General features: G+C 37.9%; 1 protein-coding gene across 4 annotated transcripts in view; it reads left to right on the forward strand.

Moving 5' to 3' along the window:
• Window positions 1-19,037, forward strand: part of LOC110827866 (phosphatase and actin regulator 2) — a 254,537-nt gene that overhangs the window by 39,192 nt on the left and 196,308 nt on the right. Inside the window, exon 1 of one of the 4 annotated variants that reach the window (XM_087351055.1) lies at window positions 1,448-1,692. The exons of the other annotated variants lie outside the window; for them this stretch is intronic. Within the exon in view, the coding sequence (XP_087207181.1) occupies window positions 1,653-1,692 (40 nt within the window). The 5' untranslated portion in view covers window positions 1,448-1,652. Of the gene's footprint in view, window positions 1-1,447; window positions 1,693-19,037 lie in introns of those variants that run through there. 4 annotated transcript variants of the gene reach the window in all.

Raw genomic sequence — 19,037 nt, forward strand, 5'->3', positions numbered from 1 at the left:
GGTTAGCTCAACAGCTACACATCTGTTTTCATACGTAATGCATCATCATCATCGCTCTGCAGTTTTCAGTCGATGCAGAGTTGTTAAGTAGGCCATGAACCAGTCTTTTATGTTACGAATTTTAGGTCGACTAGAACTGAAATACAAATGACCGTAGGTTGTTTTAATATTCGAGCAATTTATAAAATACGCGAATAGTCTGCCCAAATACCTTTTGAATAAATGATTTACGGCATTTTGTAGCTTATTTATTGACACTGTTTCAGTTGCAGTTAAAGATTAAAATGCACACTATGATAGAAACTAAAAACATCTGGTTCAAATGGCTACATTCACCTCCCGAAACAGAATTACATTCTTATAAATATGTTGCCTTGTGACTGAATTTGAGCATCTGAAATCTGGGTTTCTGCTTTTGATGTGGCAAATAAGTTCATTTCTGCTGAGGTTAATAGACACTTTATCCATTGCTTCTGCGCTGTTGTCACATTTAACAGAATCCTGTCTATTTCCACTTGCTTGCTGTTCGTATATATCGTTTTAGGTACGAGATTTATGTCTTCGTTTTGTAGACGGTCTAAGAATTTTGTGTCAATGTTACCAAACATATACCCAAAATCCGTCTAAACTAGTTTGCCCCAGGTAAAACCAGAAACTCCTTTCGCAGTTGGGAGTTTGGTTAGAATATAAATTATGGTATTGTGCCATATATAACAATTATGCTCCCATGTCCTAATCGTTAGAGCCTCTAAGAAATGGCATATACACCAAGTTTGGGTTTATCATAATCATATAATTTTTGGTAACATTGGAAATTAAAAGTGATCACATGGTTTCATTGTTATGTCTAGTTTGCTGTCTGGATGAGCTTAGGAATTGTAGTAAAACGCGGATGTGTTACTGGGGTTGGAAATTACAGTATGGGATCATACACATTCTTGGCTGCGATTGCCGCTTTGTAGGGGCTTCCTGCCAAGTTCTCGCATAGGCGAAGACAGAAGGGGGCGGCAAGGATAGTACGAACTTTCCCGACGGTGAAGCCTCATATCCCAAACTTATGTGCGAACGCTTTCAGGTAGTTTTCGTAATTGGGTCAGTATTCGTTGTCTGCTGTGTAGGAAGCAGTAGTGTTCAGTAGAAGATATCGTATGTTGTTAATATGTACCTGTCTTTAAGTATTAATACAATTTATGTTTCGTGTTAACATATCGGCTCGAGAATGAAAGTTAGTGGAACATTGCATTTGAAATGTGTAATAAAAGATTTTGAGTTTGTCACTCTGTTACAGATTAATTTTCCGAGTTTTCAACTAAAATCTAGGTGGAAACTTTCCATAAATATTTAGTACTGTACTAAAGAAATTCATTTCTGTCTTCTGAATAGTCTTGTGTAATTCGTGTTGTATATAAAACATCTTTACAGACGTTGTTCTTATTTAAACATCTTTCATATGTGTGTACGTCAAAAGTGCTATTTTAAACTGTGCGGAGTAAGTCAGTGGGAATCAGTTTTCAGTGTACACGTGTAGGCCAGGATGTATCGGACCCCGTTGTGATATTGGCGAAGTATATTCAGTGCCGTGTCTGGTTTGTCGATAGAGCTGCTGTAGATGCAATGCTTACATAAGTGTGTTTGGAATTATCTCATACGTTATGAATGGTCTGAGGGCTTTATCTCCTCTCAGTAGAGAAGGTACGTACTATTGAATACAATTACGTTAACTCTACAGTTACGAGCATAATATTGATATTTTGATCTGTTAAAAATAACGTTTATTGAAGAGTGAGAAAACTCATACATATTTAACGTGTAATCTGCAAGGCGTCATTTAAAAATTCATTTGTGCATATTGTATTGCGTATTTGTCAAGAGTGAAAACTGGTGTTTAAGTCTAATACGGCTGACAACTTCATGCAATATTTTAACGTCTCATTGAGGCTATAGCCTTTCTGCAAACAATCCTTCTTTGTGTATAATTCGTCGGTGCCAGGATAAAGGGGTTTAAGTCCTAAAATGACAAAGAAACGAAAACAGTGTTTAGAAAGTTCTAAAAAATCAGGTGTATTGATTTAAAAAATATTTAAGTACGATTAAACAATTTTCACTTGAACTTAAAACAAAAGTGACATCTTTGTAGAATTACAGGTGACATGAAGTTTAAGGTATAAAATAAAAATAATACTCTCGTTCTCATTTTTAGATTTACACCCTTTGACTACGGCGAATTATTTTACTGGATTTTATTTATCGTGTGTTTGTAAACCACAACGTTTCGGAAGAAGGCTCTACTTCCGTCTTCAGGGAATCGCATAAAGCAGAAGGAAGCCTGGATGGTACAAATAGAACCTGGCAAAAACAAAGCAAAAGCAGAGAGCTGCTCGCATGTCGTAGATGACGAATCCAGTTAGTCAACCGCGCCTAGATTTCCCATGTATGGATTCCGCTTATGAGAAGCTCTGTAAGCTACAGGATGCCTGGTTGTATCCTTGTGCTAGAGTTTACACAGCTGTGCACGGCTTCAGAATTTATGCAATGAATGGACATTCGAATATCTGCAACGTTTGTCAAACCGAACTTCGTTGTCGAGTAGTTAGTACTTTTGCTTTGTATTTGATATGTCTCAGGTTCAAATCTTGACTCTGAGATTGACTCTACTAACTGAGTTTTTCATTTTTCACACAGTCCCTTCAAGCAAATATCGGGACAGGACCTTAAATTAGGCTGTGACATTCATTAATCATATCATTCGAATCTATATAATATAAGCTACTTGCATCGTTGTTAAATAAACCGCCAATAAGTGAGTAATTAAGTTAGCCTAAGATTGCAAACAATTCATAGAATAGACCTACATTTAGGAAGTAGGACTGTATTTATTGCTGTTGAAACACATCTGTACATTTATTTTATAATGGAATCATAGTATATTTCTAATCTCTCAGTTTAAGCAAAATACGATCCCATGGTAAGCAATACAGCCATTAATAATCTGCGGATACAAGGCTACAAGATCGCCCTGATGTTGGAGGCAGCAAGGACCTCTGAAACGTCGGTAAACTTCTAGCAGACTATGACACAACAACCCAGAAGAGAGCCATCTTCATAATGGCCGCCGTGAAAACCTCAAATCCTACTTAAGTTACTAGCATGACCACAGAGTGTTCTACACGTACTATTTAGGATTTTTATAGATCCGCAAGAAAATTGTGATTTTAAGTTTCTGTAAAGAACCGAACGATAAAAATAGGCGGCTGAGGAACTGTTGTATCTAGGCGAACGTTTGTGTGGTGTTAAGAGCATAATCATACTTAAAACTTTTGTGCGGCTTTGCGTGTGTGTTTAAATGTGCAAGTGCGATGAATGCGTGAAACTTTGAGATTGAGTTGAACAGCTTCCAGGTGCTTCGAATCTCCCGTAGTGGAAACTGAACACAATGACAGAGTACTACCATTTTGTAATCTTATGTTGGCCTGGCTGTAGAGATGAATAGATTTAAAGGAATGTGTACTTAATAAGTTCTTGTTAAAATAAGTTTAAGAATTAGGCCTCGTGACAGAAAGAGACGGTGCATAGAATCCCCTTTCTTCCCCTTTTTCGTAAGTTAATAAAATATGTTGAATTCGCTTTGATGATGGAGACAGCAGGTACCTCTGAAACGTTGGTAAATTTATTCCGGAATACATAGTACAACATTCCAGCGGATAGTAATCTCACCTATTTAAAAAGCTGCCTGAGGAGTGGATCTTGACCGCTCAAAGTGTTTTGATTGTCGGTTTGAATCCAACTAGAGCATGGATGTTTGTCGACGTTTTTCTGTGGTTTGCTGCCCTGTGTAAGTAGAAGCTTTGCGGCAGTCTGATTTCCCCCCAGGAGTCCTACCAAATGTCTGAAAGGATTCATAAGTCTTAAAACCACTAAATTTCACACTGTATTATCGTAAATTCATATTTAATCATCATCTCGTATCAGGGATTTGGCCCTTGCCCCGTTCCTGACAGTAGTTCAAGGCAATCCATATTTATGTGATAAATCCTTACTCCATGTATAGTTTACTGGAAAAATGTATTCCAGTATAATCCCAAGGTTTTATGTAGTTAGAAATTAATCTGAGGACCATAGGTTATTGTCATCGGGTGATGGTTCCCTTTAAGTATACAGTTTTGTCATTGCTAGGCAGACCATCGCAAAATAAAAAGGAAATAACTTTTATATTACTGAAGCATGGACGAAATAGCGACTGCAAAGTTTCTGTACGGAACACGGGACATACTCGAGAGAAACAAAGTTGTCGGTTCGAGGAAATACATTACCTCTCAGTTGATATATTAACTTTGCTGACGTTTTTATGGCGTATTACTTGTTAAAAGTTATCTATTGGCGAGCGTTCTGATATCAGTGAATAGTGCAGAGTCCCAATAGAGCCTCAAGAGAGCTTTGTCCACTACAGAACTCACTTCTGCATGCCGTATAGCAAACCCACTACCGTTAAGTGGAAAACGTTTTGTCGTAGCTACCGGTTAAATTAATCGGAGTTGTATAATTGATCAGAGGCCTGGGTGACAGTTTGGACGTAAAATAATTACGATTTTATCGAAGGACCGTCAGCACATAAAATCTAGAGTAATAAAGTTCTGGGACGGGCTAACGAAGCCTAGACATTAAACACTTTAAACAACAGGGAGGTTAATATAATTATCTTATAAAATCTTGTAAAATTGATATTGTTGGTATGTATGTTTGTCCACTTTAAGCTCGAAAACGGATAAACCGATTGGCACCACACTTAGCATGCTTGTTCCTTGGGACCAGGAAGAGAACATAGGTGGTGAGAACTCCGGAAAAGCGTCTTGTTCGAGTCCCGGTGAGGGCGGTTCCTGTAGTTCTGTAACTAAGTAGACATTAAAACATCGCGAAGATCATAGTTGTTTGTTTCGAAGAGAATATAACGGAAACAAAGGCCAGAATCCAGGAAAATTGTCCTGTATTCGATTCCCGGTGAAAGTGGTTTATGTATCTCGGAAAGAAACCACAATGGAAAAATGTTTTCGGCACCAGGGTTGTTTCTTTCAACGAGGACATTGCAGGACAAGGGACACAACCCCAAGAATATGTCCTGGGTTCGAATCTCTGAAGATTGTTTCTGTAGCTCGGTAAATAAGCTCGATAGAAGAAGGGAACCAGGAACAAATTTGTTTGTGTAGGCTGCGAGATTAAAGTACTAAGACTGATAAATCGAAAAATGTCCTGGGTGTGAGTCCTGATGATGACTTTAGGTTTAGCGGTAATAATTTGTTTCTGTGATACTCAACGATACGTAGGGAATTATCAGGCCAATGATGAGCTTTCGGGCAATGAAAATTTATAAGAATTGCAAGTCTGCATTAAATGAAATAAGACGTTCGCTTGATTACTTAATAGCGCTGAAGATGATGTTAGGGATTTGTAAGAGTGCGGAATTGGCTAAATCTTCAGGGGCATAATGTCCATACCAAATATGAAATGCAGTCGTCTGGTTTAAAACGTATTGTAACGCATTTACCAGCACACCGTGGCATAACGATGATAGGCTATAAGCCATTATGGTACTGAATAATAATTACAGTTGGCTAAGAATATCGGCAGAAATTTATAAGGTTCACACGTAACCGTCTCGTTGACACGTTACCCAACATTACTCTCCGTCTTTCTATTTTACTGGTGTACGGGCTAACTCACTTCTTTCGCCTCACACAGTACTGAAGATTCGAACCGGGAACTGACGATCAGTACTGCAATGTACAATAGAATATTCTTATTCTTTTGATAAACCGCATCATATTTTGGGTCCCTTGTTGAAAATAGGAGTAAAAGTAATGCGTCGCGATTAAACAGAGAGAAAGACCAAACTTTTCAAAGAAACTAATTACGATATTATTAGGATCTACTGTGTGCACGCAATCTCATGATTAGCTATAACTTAATATTTGTTATTACTAATTGAACTATTTGGTGAATTTTTTATTTGTAGTTTATTTAACGACGTTTTTCAATAACACAGACTGCATAACGTCGAATGAGAGGATGGTAGTGAATAATGAATCGGAAAGGATGTTGATGGAAGCGTTCATGGCCTAATTTAAGGTACTATACCAGCATTTGCATGGAGTGATTGAGGAAAACCACGAACAACCTCAATCAGGATAGCTGGTACCTCGCGAATACTAGTTAACCACTCGACGTCGACGTTCATTTGGTGAAGTTATTGGTGTAAACTAATAATAACTGTAGTATTTTTTCCCGTCCCATTTCTCTGTGATTAAAGAATGTTATTACAGTAAAACCCCTCTAGTTGGACACCCCTATATCCTGGACACCCCTTTATATTGGACACTTTTAATTGGAACCGGCGAATATCCTATAATTTTGCATGTCCACAATACCCTATATCTTGGACACCCCTTTATCCTGGAACTTGAACACCTCTTTTGTTGTAAGTTGGACAGGTTCATGCACTTAACTTCGATGCTTTTCAGGGAAAGTTTTTCAGTTACATATTTTGTTATTTTGAATTTCTGATTGATGAATGCCTCCTCTCTAGAGGATTGTCTTATGGACGTTGAACCCATCATTGGAATGCATTGCAAGTGTTTAACCATTCTTTTGCTGAACCCTTAACTGGACTACAGTATCGCAGAAGACACAGTTTTAACTCCATCAGTACTGAGCTTGCATTTGAGTGCAGACTGTGTTAACAGAAATGGAATTTTTGTTTTTGCGATGGGGAAGCGAAAATTAGTGGAATTAACTTTAGAAAATGTTATTGAGGCTGGGGTGTAATGTGCAATGCATGGGAGTGGGCTTCAAAAGATTGTTATTAATACTATTGTCATTAATTCTTAATTTAAGTAATCCTACAGCAGTTAGTGTATGTAAGTAAATAGACTATATTGTCATTAGACCACAATCGATATTTCTCTTTCCCTATATCTTGGACACCTCTGTAAGTTGGACACATTTTCGTGGAACCACAAGTGTCCAACTTAGAGAGGTTTTACTGTAAAACGCTTAAGTTATTTTTTTCGTTATTCATTTTTGTTTTAGTCGGCGGTGAACTAATAAATGGTTCTGGATGAGGATATTGTTCTCAGTCTCGAAGTTTTTGTTCGCAAGAAACCTACATGAGGGAGACTACTCTGAACTTACGTAATTGTTTTAAATGAGTAATGAACACTGTGTGACTAATGTCAATTTTGGTATCTGTTTATCAGATCGGCGTAATTAGATCTGGACTGCAAATCGGCATGGAATTATTAAACCCTTTGCTCGTAGAGCTGGGGTATGTGGAGCTATGTGCGTTGCCGTTCGTGTTGGTGAATTATTGACTTCAGATATAGGGAGAAACTAATTACATTTTCATTGAACTAGTTATTTGGTTACATGAAGCAGTATTTTTGAATATAAATTCCTTGTATATACTGAAACAGAGTGGTTTTAGGTTCATATATATATATATATATATGCTATTTGATTCTGCTGTGTGACATTTGTGTTTCGACGCGGAAAAAACGATACTTTTAACTTGAAAGTCTTGTCTTAAATTCGATATATGCTGGAAGTGACAGTAAATAAGAAAGTAGTTCTAGAAATAAAGAAAGTAAAACTATAAAGAACTTGGCTGTTCTTTTTCCTAATTGTAATAATTTTATCTACTAAGGTACTGGAAATTCTATTCTGACAGAAACTATAGCTCCCTCATATTCCATCGAATGCAAGAGATTATTTAAAGAGGCTTAGAAAATTTGATTCTCTCCTCTGTATGACCGTCTTTACCCCTTGGTTTTTGGTATCACTGCTTTCTGAGTACTATATCCTTGCGTATGAGCTTTATTTTGCAAGTCGTAAGCAGCTTCAGTTGTTTTTCGTTTTATTAAGTAGCTCACGAAAGTGACATCCTAGGAAACATAGGGTCTACCCTACAATATACCAATGTCTACCTGAGAGGCTGTTGGGTCCCCTAGAAATTTACTGTTCTGAAATAAAATAGAGAAACCTTCATTCTCATATGACGTGCTTACAGAGCAGGGAGAGAATACTCAAGCATTTGAACTCAGATGTTTATGATAGGGAGCTATGTGGCTAGACTTCTCTCTGGGGAAATTATTATATCCTTTTGCAGCGTGTATCTTTATAAACAACGTAATATAAACCAAAGATTGTATTGCCATCTTGACTCGTAGCTATAGGAAATATGGCTTTCATTCATCAGAGCGTCGTGTGATATACAGTTGTGTTCACCGTTACTAAGATGATTAGTGTATGTCACAGTTTATGAATGTTATTTGTTAACAGGTATTTAAGGATTACGCATTTAACGTGAATGCGAGTTCGCTTAATGTATTAAGAGAGTATTATGTTCTACTAACCGCTTGAAAAAACATACGTAATTAGTTCAAAAACCTTGGCAGTTTCTTAAAGTATTTTAAACAATTTACGGTAGCAAAGGCCTTGCGAGGTGCCTATACCCCATCAAAGGAATAAACGGTCTTATGCGCTATCTTATTTCGCCGTAATAACTTTAAATACAAACCGTAAATTGGTGTTGTCCGAATGAGTGCAATTCAAAATATAATGGTGTTGTATGATCTATATTCCCTGTTTACGCAAACTGTGTAGGTTATCTAAGTGTAGTCTTAATGATCACCTTATTGAGGATGCTTTCGGGATTCAGTCTGTAAACATTTCTGCTGTATATGATTCATGTCCGTCATGTGCTGTTTCCCTCTTTGATTTTAAACGTCTGCAAGTGTATATTTATAACAGGGCTCGAGTTCTTTAATCAGGTAGTAATACAAATATTTTCGTCGTCTGAACGAAAAGATTAGAATTATGAGGAATTGTGATACTAAAAAAATAGAAATTTGGGCTAGTCTAACGAGCCGAAAGAAAAGAGTTCAGGGCAGTAGTAGCATCCGTATCCGCTAAAGCTAACTCTCGAATCCGTAGAGGGAAATTAGCCGCCACCTGAAGTTTTCCTTTTGCCCCGGTGATCCGACTGCCGTAATTTTAGAACCCTGTATAACTAAGGACAGAGACGGCGGTACATCTCTTTAATTTAATGTAATAGGCACTCAGTAATATTTATAGCGGGGAGGTTCCACAAAGAAGCAGAACCTCGACGATAAGAGGAGCTGACCAAAGGAGATTTCAATGTCGACGGAAGGTGATACGGCGATGATGTGCTTCAATAATTTGAATATCTCGTGAATTTCTTATAGGTAGAGCTGACAGAATCTTTTAAAATATGCAGGCGAATTTCGTAACTCGTTTATTTAATGGCAACAGATTCTCGTTTGGTTGTTTTGATGACGTGATGACGTGTGACATGCAAGTCTTTTTCGCGCTCGCTAAGACTACGTTGATGTATTTTAGTATGATCAGTAGATGTCATTGTGCTTGTGTGCGTGCCGGGAATATTCCGTTGTGACTGGAGACAGCGTCGATCGTACTTTTTTCGCAATAACCTCCTTCTAAATATGTCTCTTGCATAATCTTCTTAACCGCCCAAAGGCAAGTATTGATCCAACCAAAGAAATATCTGATGGTGTGTTCTTCTCTCCTGGTAGTCATTCTTAAGTGAAGTGAAAGGATTCTATTCTCATGTGAATCGCTGAAGATATGACGGTAAACACATTTGGCACGTTTTCTCTCCCTGGGTCATGTTTTAAGAGGTGTCTGTCGTCAACATGTAGACAACCCGAAATGTATCTAAACATACTGGAAGGAACACAAATAGTAGGTCTAACGTTTTATGTACTGTACCACATTATTAGTCCCGTAAAGTTTTTATTCAGTTTCCTTCAGAAATAATCTTCCGTTCAGATCTTGGCCCGGAGGCCGTTTTCTTCACTTTATAAACGAAACGATATTTTCATTTCGACTGTTGCTTGTTGCAGCAGTGTATTCGATTTTTAAAATTGTTTATTTCATATCAATTAGAATTCGTCCGTTTAGAATCAGTATGTCTGCTATTATTGCCACACTTTTTATATTTTTATGTTGAAGATTTCTGTCTTCTGGGTTGTTGCGCCCTGATGACCGAGGCAGTATGACCTCTGAAACGTTGGTAAACAACGACCAGATTACACAGCGCAACAACCCAGAAGACAGAAATCTTCATACTCACCGCTGTGAAAACCTCAAATCTTATATATTTTTATGTTATATTCCTCCATTTTTATCCCTAGAGATGTTTTAATATGTTGCTTGAAACCTTCCAGAACTACTTTTGCTACAGTTCGTTGTGTCTAATGACGGGATGACAGGAATTTTATTGCATTCGTTTCATCTTACACATCATCTGACTGCCCACTGTGTTTACTAGAGCCTGATGAGAATCTTTACCTGTTCCTCGGTTAACAAGATTCTGCCTCTCCGCCGCGTTTCCTTATCCTGAACCAGATTAATCAAGTCCACATTCTCACATCCAATTTAAATAAGGCTCAATCTGATACGCCAGAGTCGTCCAAGTGATCTTTTTACTTCAGGTTTCCCTAGCAGAACTCTCTACTCACTTCTCGTCTTTCCCACTCGTGCCACGTGTTCTGTTCATCTCATCCTTCTTAATCTAAGCACCCAACTAATAATCTTATTATGAGTACAACTAATGAAGCCCGATTATGCAGTTTTCTCCAGAATCCTGTCACTGAGTCCCCCGTAGGCCCAGATATACCCCTGGACACCGAACACCCTCAGTCTTATGTACCTTAATATCATAGACCAAGTTTTACGTCTGTGTAAAACAACGGGTCAGTTATAGTCTTATACGTCGATGATAATCCTCTGAATTGTGACGCGGTGTGACATATTGAAGATCGAGATTGTAGATTTGTCGGAAACATTTGTAGCCATCAGCAAGATCCCACGGCGTCACAACCCAGAAGACCATTGACGACTTCACCACCGCGTCTTCAGAATCTCATTTCAAATGTACAGAGTGCGCCATTTAAAACGCAACCCAACAGTAATCACACCTGTCGATTTGTATATTTTAATCTTTGTGCTTTTATATTGGAGATTGAAGGATGAACGAATCTGAACACTTCTGAAAAAGAAAAGCACGTAGAATTGTTTAGATATAATTTGTAGGACCGCAGATTCTTCAAGGAAATCATGCCTCTGTATTATATGGTGTATAATTTCAACTGAAATTAAATATGTGTCGGAAAGGAAATCAGAAAATAGATATATCAGACCACGGATTATCAGATACGTTGGACATGTCTGTACTTGAAAGGTACTCGTAACACGAATTCATTTACCTTTTCGATGCATTTGCGGGGAAAAGTCTCGTAACTCGAAAACCGCTGGACTGATTTTGATAAAATTTAATACTAGATGTTATTATTAGCCCATCGGTCTTGTTTTTCTTTGCTTTAGGATTGAATCAGAAGATAGCTTTTGCGAATTGAAATTTTGAAGACTATAATAAAGCGAATGAGCCAGTATTCATACGCGCCGCTCACAGTTCTTAATTTATTAGTAATTATTACAATATGGTCCATATAATGAGATTTATTTAGTGGCACACAGCAGTAGCAATAAGTATTCTATTTGAAGTAGGGTGCAATTGTTTGGAAGAGTTATGTAATGGAAAGGCTGCTATCTGCTGCGAACATTCGTGATAATGAGTTGCATTGTTTACCATTGATGTTGTACAGATACTTTGGCCGTGATATCTTATTGGATTACACATATAATTTTGATACTTTTTTCACAGTGGAGACATTGTTATGAACTGTATAGTGACTGGACAATTCAGTAGTACGACTGGTTATTCTTTTTAGCACTTAATCACACTCCACATTCTTACACATTTCTTACTTTACGCGTATTTTAAATGTTGCTACAATTTACTAGACAAAGCTCACAGCTTTATGTATTTTAATTTCATGCTGATTAAAATGGTTTCTGTTCCATGAATTGTAACCCACATTCCGACTTATGTCCTAAGTGCGAAGAATAAAGTTTCTGAATAAACTGCATAACTGTTAAAGAGACCAGACCCCACGTAGTCTACTTATTTAGAGCTGTTTCTGTTGTGTTTAGGATTGAATTCGAACACAGAATAACTGAGAATGACACGGACAGACTGGCATTGCTTAGGTGGAAGTGGTGGTTATTTTATTGCGTACCTATTTAAGGATGCCAGTGTGTGATTTATGATGAATTTCAGTAATTAAAGTCATTAATTATCAAAACAGCACAAATCTCTTTCTCTGTTGTTAGCAGACCCCGTGTGCATGGATGGATGACAACTGAATGGAAACATGTTTGCTTACCACGTACATGAACTTGTTTAGGCATCCCGCCTCACTAATATGTCAGAGGAGTAGCGAATTTTATAGGCGTTATCGCTTCTCGGCTTCGTTGAACTCGTGTGAATTTCCGATTTACCATACGATAGAAGTTACCATAGGAAAGCATTCATCTGGAATCTACACCTCCCAGGCACGAAAGCTCACGGTTTATAGCAGAACCGTTTTTAAGCATTGCATAAGTGTCATGTCATGTTTTTATAAAGCAGTATATGGCGCATAATAACTTTGGAGTCACAACGATACTGGTAAGTGTACACCACAAATATTAATCTTAAATTGTACATTGTTACGTTTCCTGTTTGTGTGAAAATATACTTTGTGTTTCTACCGCATAGTTCAACGACATGGGCGAGGAGACAAAGCTCCAAGTGATATGTGGTCCTCCCCAGTTATAATTTGCTGTATGTGCCGTCTCGTAGTTGTCTGCGTTCTTTCGTCCTTTATATTCATATCGAAAGGCAGTTTGTGCTTTTTAAATTTTTCCACATTCAAGGATTTAATTTATATTCTTATCGTCAAAATGTTCAAAGCATTTAAATTCGTGGATTAGTTTAAGCGTGCCTTCTAAAGCTTTAAAATGGAGTAAGTGCTTATAAAGACATTATCTATTCTAAGCGCCGAATTGTTTTTCTTTGGAGTTCCCCTTCCGTGTAAAGCAGATGCAGGCATTATAAACCTTCGGCGAATTCATTTTTCACGTCTGTCTTTTTTACATTTAATGTTCCTTTTTATCCTTTCAGAAATTTCCACTTTATTACGCCTTTAGGTTGAGATATTTTGCTAACTTCGCACTGATATTCATGTTTGCCTTCCGTATACGAAAATTACGCAGTTGTCGTTAGCTGCATTACATATCACGTGATATATATTCCTGCAAGTGTGCAACCGTAATTGGAACCATGCAGAGTTGGAATCTATTTAGAATTTTGAACAGTGTGTGCAGCCAACAAAGTGTTTTATTTGCACGACGAAGTGCACCGTGTGATTTAAAATTCCGGTAATCACGATTTAAGCAGGCTGAAAACGAAAAAAGTGTGGTTACAAAAACTGTACAAATTCTTATACCAATTCACAAATCTCAAACGAACATTTAGATGGAAAATTACATCGAATATTTGTATATAATGACATGGAAGGGGACTTAAGAATAGTGGTGAAGTTCCGTGACTATTTTATTTGTGTCGATGAAGTTTTCCGTTTGTTGGCGTGACAGTGACTTGGGTTATATGCCGACTATCCGCCACACATCGGGGCGTTAAGATTCTAAACAGATCTATAGAGAAGGATGGTAAGTTGTCATTTGGAAAGCCACAGAGAGGAACATGTGTGCTGCGTTTAACTTATTCTGGCTTCACCTTTATTAGAGCTGTAGTAACGTACATCTATTCATTAGTTCGTAATTTGTGTTGTGTGTCTCACTGTTACAGACATTAGAAATTATTGGACGATTTAATATGTTGGATGTTGTTATTTTAATGTATTGTTATCCCTTGTTCTGCAAGTATGTAATGGCTGCCGTCACTTACAAGTGCCCCTCTTGGTCTGTTCTCTTTGTGCCATCTTCAGATCGAAGAGACAAACAAGCCCTGTCGCCTCTTCAGGGAAATTGTTACGAGCCCTACCCTGTGTCCTAACTGTAATGTTATGGGCATTACCCGTCTGTCCACATTATGTATCGGCGCTGGTGTCGTATGTCGACTGTACTTTGATTCCTCGCTCCGACGAGGGGTTCATATCCGTGCACTTATCGATCCTGGGACTGCCGGCACCGGAATGTGGGCTATACACCTTGTTATCCGTGTTGATTTGCCAGTTAGATATATAATATGTTAAATGGTGACTGTGTTTTCTCTGCCACATACGAAAGGTCCTGAATTGACTGTACCTATTTTTAGTTTATGTTCTTCTTCAAATGAACGCACGGTAAAGATAATTTGTGTAATTTGTTTTTCCAGTTTTTTAAAGAAACATATTAGGTATACGAACGTGTGTTTGTAATTGTCTCAATTTGATCGCATCGAGGTTAAGTGCTTGAATCAATAACGTAAGAACTAGAAGTTTTGATTCTGCCATATAAAAACCATATCGACCGAAATGTGCTGAACGTAGAGCCTATATATGAATTGCAACTGAGTTATATTGAGGCCAGAATCACTACGCATTATTCCATACTGATGGTCGATATTAAAGCAGTGTTTCGTCATGCCAGAATGCACTAAGGGTTTCGGGCTAGGCATAAAATGAAGGAGTCAAAAGGTTTCTTGGTGACGACTACGTTGAACGACTAGTAATGCACTTCAGTGTACGTGATCCTAAAGTGAAATACCTCGATTTTCTGACGCATACTTGCGTCATACGTTACGTATTTCGCTTGAGCCTACTAAATCCGTATGAATTCCGTATGTTTGTATTTGGTATGTATTATTATCATCTGTTTCCAAGTATTAAAACGATACAATTCTGAATCGATATCGTAAGCCTTATTTTACATTTACTTGGCTACCCCAGATATCAGAATCTGTGGGTAACTATTTTCTACTTCTACGATTATATGCTCAATCTGTCTCCCAGTAACTACTTTAGACAAGTGGTTTAGTGCTCTAGGCTTGCATTATGTAATTTCATACCTCTAGTTTTAGTTTGGAAACAAAATACTGAATACATATTTTATTCTCTGAACTCTCATGTTCGTGGTTCTATAAAAGGTAGGCCTGTTGTGGAAATGCGAAATGTACCTCGGGATTTTCGGAACATTTTGTGTGGGGTTGTTTCTGAAAGCCGTGTCACTGTATACTCCTTTAGCATCACGCGAATTTTCAACTCTTGTACGAATGCTTCTAGAATTTGCATTCTATAGGCGAAACGTGTCCGTTAAAATCGAATGATGATACGGACATATTCATGTGCTGAATATCGTCCTTAGTCTGGAAATGTTGACTGTTTTGTTTTTGTGTTACTCTTTCCGTGTATGTCATTCACGTCAAAACGCCTTAAAGCTGTGCACGAAATCGCTTCCTTCCACATCCCTTACTTTGTCACCATATTCTTATTGACCTACCATTTCTCACACCACATGTTATGTAATGGATGCGATTTTATGATTGTATGATTTGAGGTTGTCACAGCGGTGAGTATGAAGATTTCTGTCTTCTGGGTTGTTGCGCTGTGTAGTTTGGTAGATGTGTACCAACGTCATCAGGGCGATTCATCGCCCTGATGACGAGGCAGTATGACCTCTGAAACGTTGGTAAACATCGACCAGACTACACAGCGCAACAACACAGAAGACAGAAATATTCGATTTTATTATTGCTTATTTTTTATTTTACGACGCTCTGAAGTGCGTTGGTTATACAGCACCGAATGGTATGACGATTCTGAATGATAAATCGAAAGCAAAATGAACTCGCAATAGTATCCAATATGGAGCGTAGACGTGTTTGCATCTTGATAATGACAGTGCAGAACTACATCCGGGTTGCAGCTTATAGGTACTCGAGCAGTGGGCGCCATTTAGCCCGTTTTGTGTGTGTGTAAGCTTTGCGAGACGTTGTCATGGAAACTGGATTCTAGTCTCTCTATCCATTTCATTTTCTCCCCAGTTCTGCTGTTCCAGCTCCCATATAGCCGTAGCAGGAACCAACTGCAACTCCCCTTTTCCATGTTTGGATTCGTCCATTCCACAGACATAAACTAAATAATCATTTATCCTACTTACATCGTTAAATCTGGAAGTGTTATATATTTATGGGTGTTAAAAAACCTCAGTTACCTGGCATTTTACAACTTTTGTGTTTGAAGTTGTATGGGCGATTTTTATATTTCTTCAGTTGTCACTAGTTTACTTTCATTTGTGAAAATTTGTGGCTTGCACTTATGATATCAATCCCATGTGAGTGTGTGACATCTTCAAGGAGACGAGGCAAGTGTCTTCTTAAGAATCGCCGATGTGAAGGTCCTCTTAGACGAGATGGAAGCATGTGTGGACCAATAAGCATGCACCAACAATTCCTGCCCAAACGTTCATTGAAAATCTTTGCTGGAAGCTGGATTCACTTTGATATAAAGTAAATTTATTGAAACTTATTTTTGGCTATTATTTCGAAAATGAAACATTTGCGATCCCATGTTCATAGGAACATTTTTTCTTATTCTTGATCCTGGAACACGCAAACGAAGTTTGTAAACATACTTCTGACCCATTCTGTATATTCTTTCCATTCCATGCATTGCTGATTGGCATTGATTGCCGCATTGTGGCGTTACGGTCTAGCGACAGACCATTGCTAGTTCATATGTAGGCCTACTTTGCTATTTCGTATTAGATACAGTAAAATGAAGTCAAATATTGCTGAATTGGAACAGATACAAGTGTTGTAAATTGTTTAACGAAAGCTGTAGTAAAGTCGTGTATAAGTAAACATTTGTCTGACACGTTTCCTATTCAAAATGGTCTAAAACAAGGAGATGCTTTATCGCCGTTTCTTTTCAACTTTGCTTTAGAATACGCCATTAGGATGGTCCAAAGAAACCAAGTGGGGCTGAAATTGAATGGGGCACACCAAGTTCTGGTCTATGCTGATGATGTAAATGTATTAGGGGGGGTAACATAAATACCATAAAGAAAAACAAAGAAGCTCTGTTTGACGCTAGTAAGGAGGTTTGTCTAGATCAGTGGTATTCAACCTGGGGTACGCGAAGACATCTTAGGGGATACGTGAAATTTAAAAATATATATTATTTTATGATAAACACTGAATAATCAGTAATGTAATTTATTTAATTTATTTTAGATGTAAATTATATACTATGTATAACTTGAATTATACACCAACAACTTTGGGGGTACAAAGTTGAAGAGAAATTATATCTGGGGGTACGCAAAAAAAAAGTTTGAATACCACTGGTCTAAAGAAATCCATGTACAGTTTATTCCGATTAATTGGGCCATCGGTTAATTGGGGCAGACGTTTATTTGGGATAGATCTTGAAGAATAAACATTTTTAACTCTTTACGTGGAACTTCGCTTAATTGGGGCAGCCGCTTAATTGGGCCAAGGTGTTCTAGTCCCGATGTGTCCCAATTGACCGGAATCCACTGTATATGTTTGTCTCATCACCATAATGCAGGACAAACTCGTAACTTAAAAGATAGCTAATGGACCCTTTGAAAATGCGGCGAAGTTCATATATTTGGGAGCGACGGTAACAATCAAAATTTGAGTAATGAGGATATTAAGAGCAGATTAAATTCGGTTAATGTTTGCTACCATTAAGTTCAGAACCTTTTGTATTTTCGTCTACTGTCTAAAAACGTGAAGGTTAAAATATACAGAACTATAATTTTGCCTGTAGTTTTTTATGGGTGTGAAATTTGGTTTCTGACACTAAGGGAGGAACGTAGACTGAGGGTGTTTGAAAACAGGGTGCCGAGGTGAATATCTGGGCCTAATAGGGATGAATTACTAGGAGGCTGGAGAAAGTTGCGTAATGAGGAGCTTCTCGCCAGATGTAATTAGACTGATTAAGTCAAGGACGATGAGATGGGCAGGGCATGTGGCTCGCGTGGGATAGAAGAAAAATTGTTACAGGGTTTTTTGGGCAAACCAGAAGGAAAGAGACCACCAGGAAGACGTAGACGTAGGTAGGAGGATTATATTAAAATGAATCTTAGGGAAATATGGTGGGGTGGTATGGACTGGCGGGCTCTTGTGAAAAAGGTAATAAACCTTCGGGTTACATAAAATGCTGTTAATATCTTGAGTGCCTGAGCGACTGTTGGCCTCTCAGAAAGGACTCTGCTGCATGGAGTAAGTTGTAATTTGTTCATACGAGCAAAACCTATCAAATATGAGCCCTGTTAAAGATATCAGATGGTTCCACTTCGAACATCAAGTTTCATAATTATAATATGCAACAGACCAACCGAAAAATACGATATTTTTTATAATTTACCGTTTTTAAACTTTAAATTGAGGTTTATGGTGCACTTAGGGAAGAATAAATTACCAAAATGCTTGTTATTATCCAGTTCGAAAAGTATTTTCATCCCGACTCCTCTAGAACGAACAAATTTTCCAGATGTCTTACTTTGAGGGAAGGACATAAAATATTGGAGTCTGAAAATATTTCTCGTGAGAATATATTGACCTTCGACGGATGAAGTAAGCATGTATATTACTGTATTACGAAATGAGGAACTTGATGATTTTTATTTAACAGGTTGTCTGGGGCCAGCACAACCTGTCAAGAGTCTCTTGTCATGGTTATCGTCTGAGCCCTTGATATGGAAATATAGCGCTACTACAATGTACGTTGTGCATTAACTGATTAAGAACCAATTGCTGGTTTGACGGTGTACATGACCTCTGTATAAAGTACTGTAATGGTGTACAGTCGCTGTCGGAAATGAAAGTACGGATCAAGGTATGGGATGAAGGAAAAAGAATGAAAAGAAAGCCACGAAATAAAGAGTGATATTTTCAAGTAAGAGTGTATAACGTTGTTGTGTGGGGTTGCATAGAAACGTTCAGAAGCATTGAACATTCACTCTATATATTCCTGCGCGCTTCATTTTCAAATACCTCCAATTTATGGGCCGGAGACTGACTTTTATTTTTTCCCCACCCAATAACCACGCCAGTCAACACGTATCCACATATTATTTCCAGTAATCATCAC

This window comes from Zootermopsis nevadensis, unplaced genomic scaffold (genome assembly GCF_977971745.1).
Source record: "Zootermopsis nevadensis isolate Lab colony 2312 unplaced genomic scaffold, Znev_1.0 Znev_ptg000018l, whole genome shotgun sequence".
NCBI lineage: Eukaryota > Metazoa > Arthropoda > Insecta > Blattodea > Termopsidae > Zootermopsis > Zootermopsis nevadensis.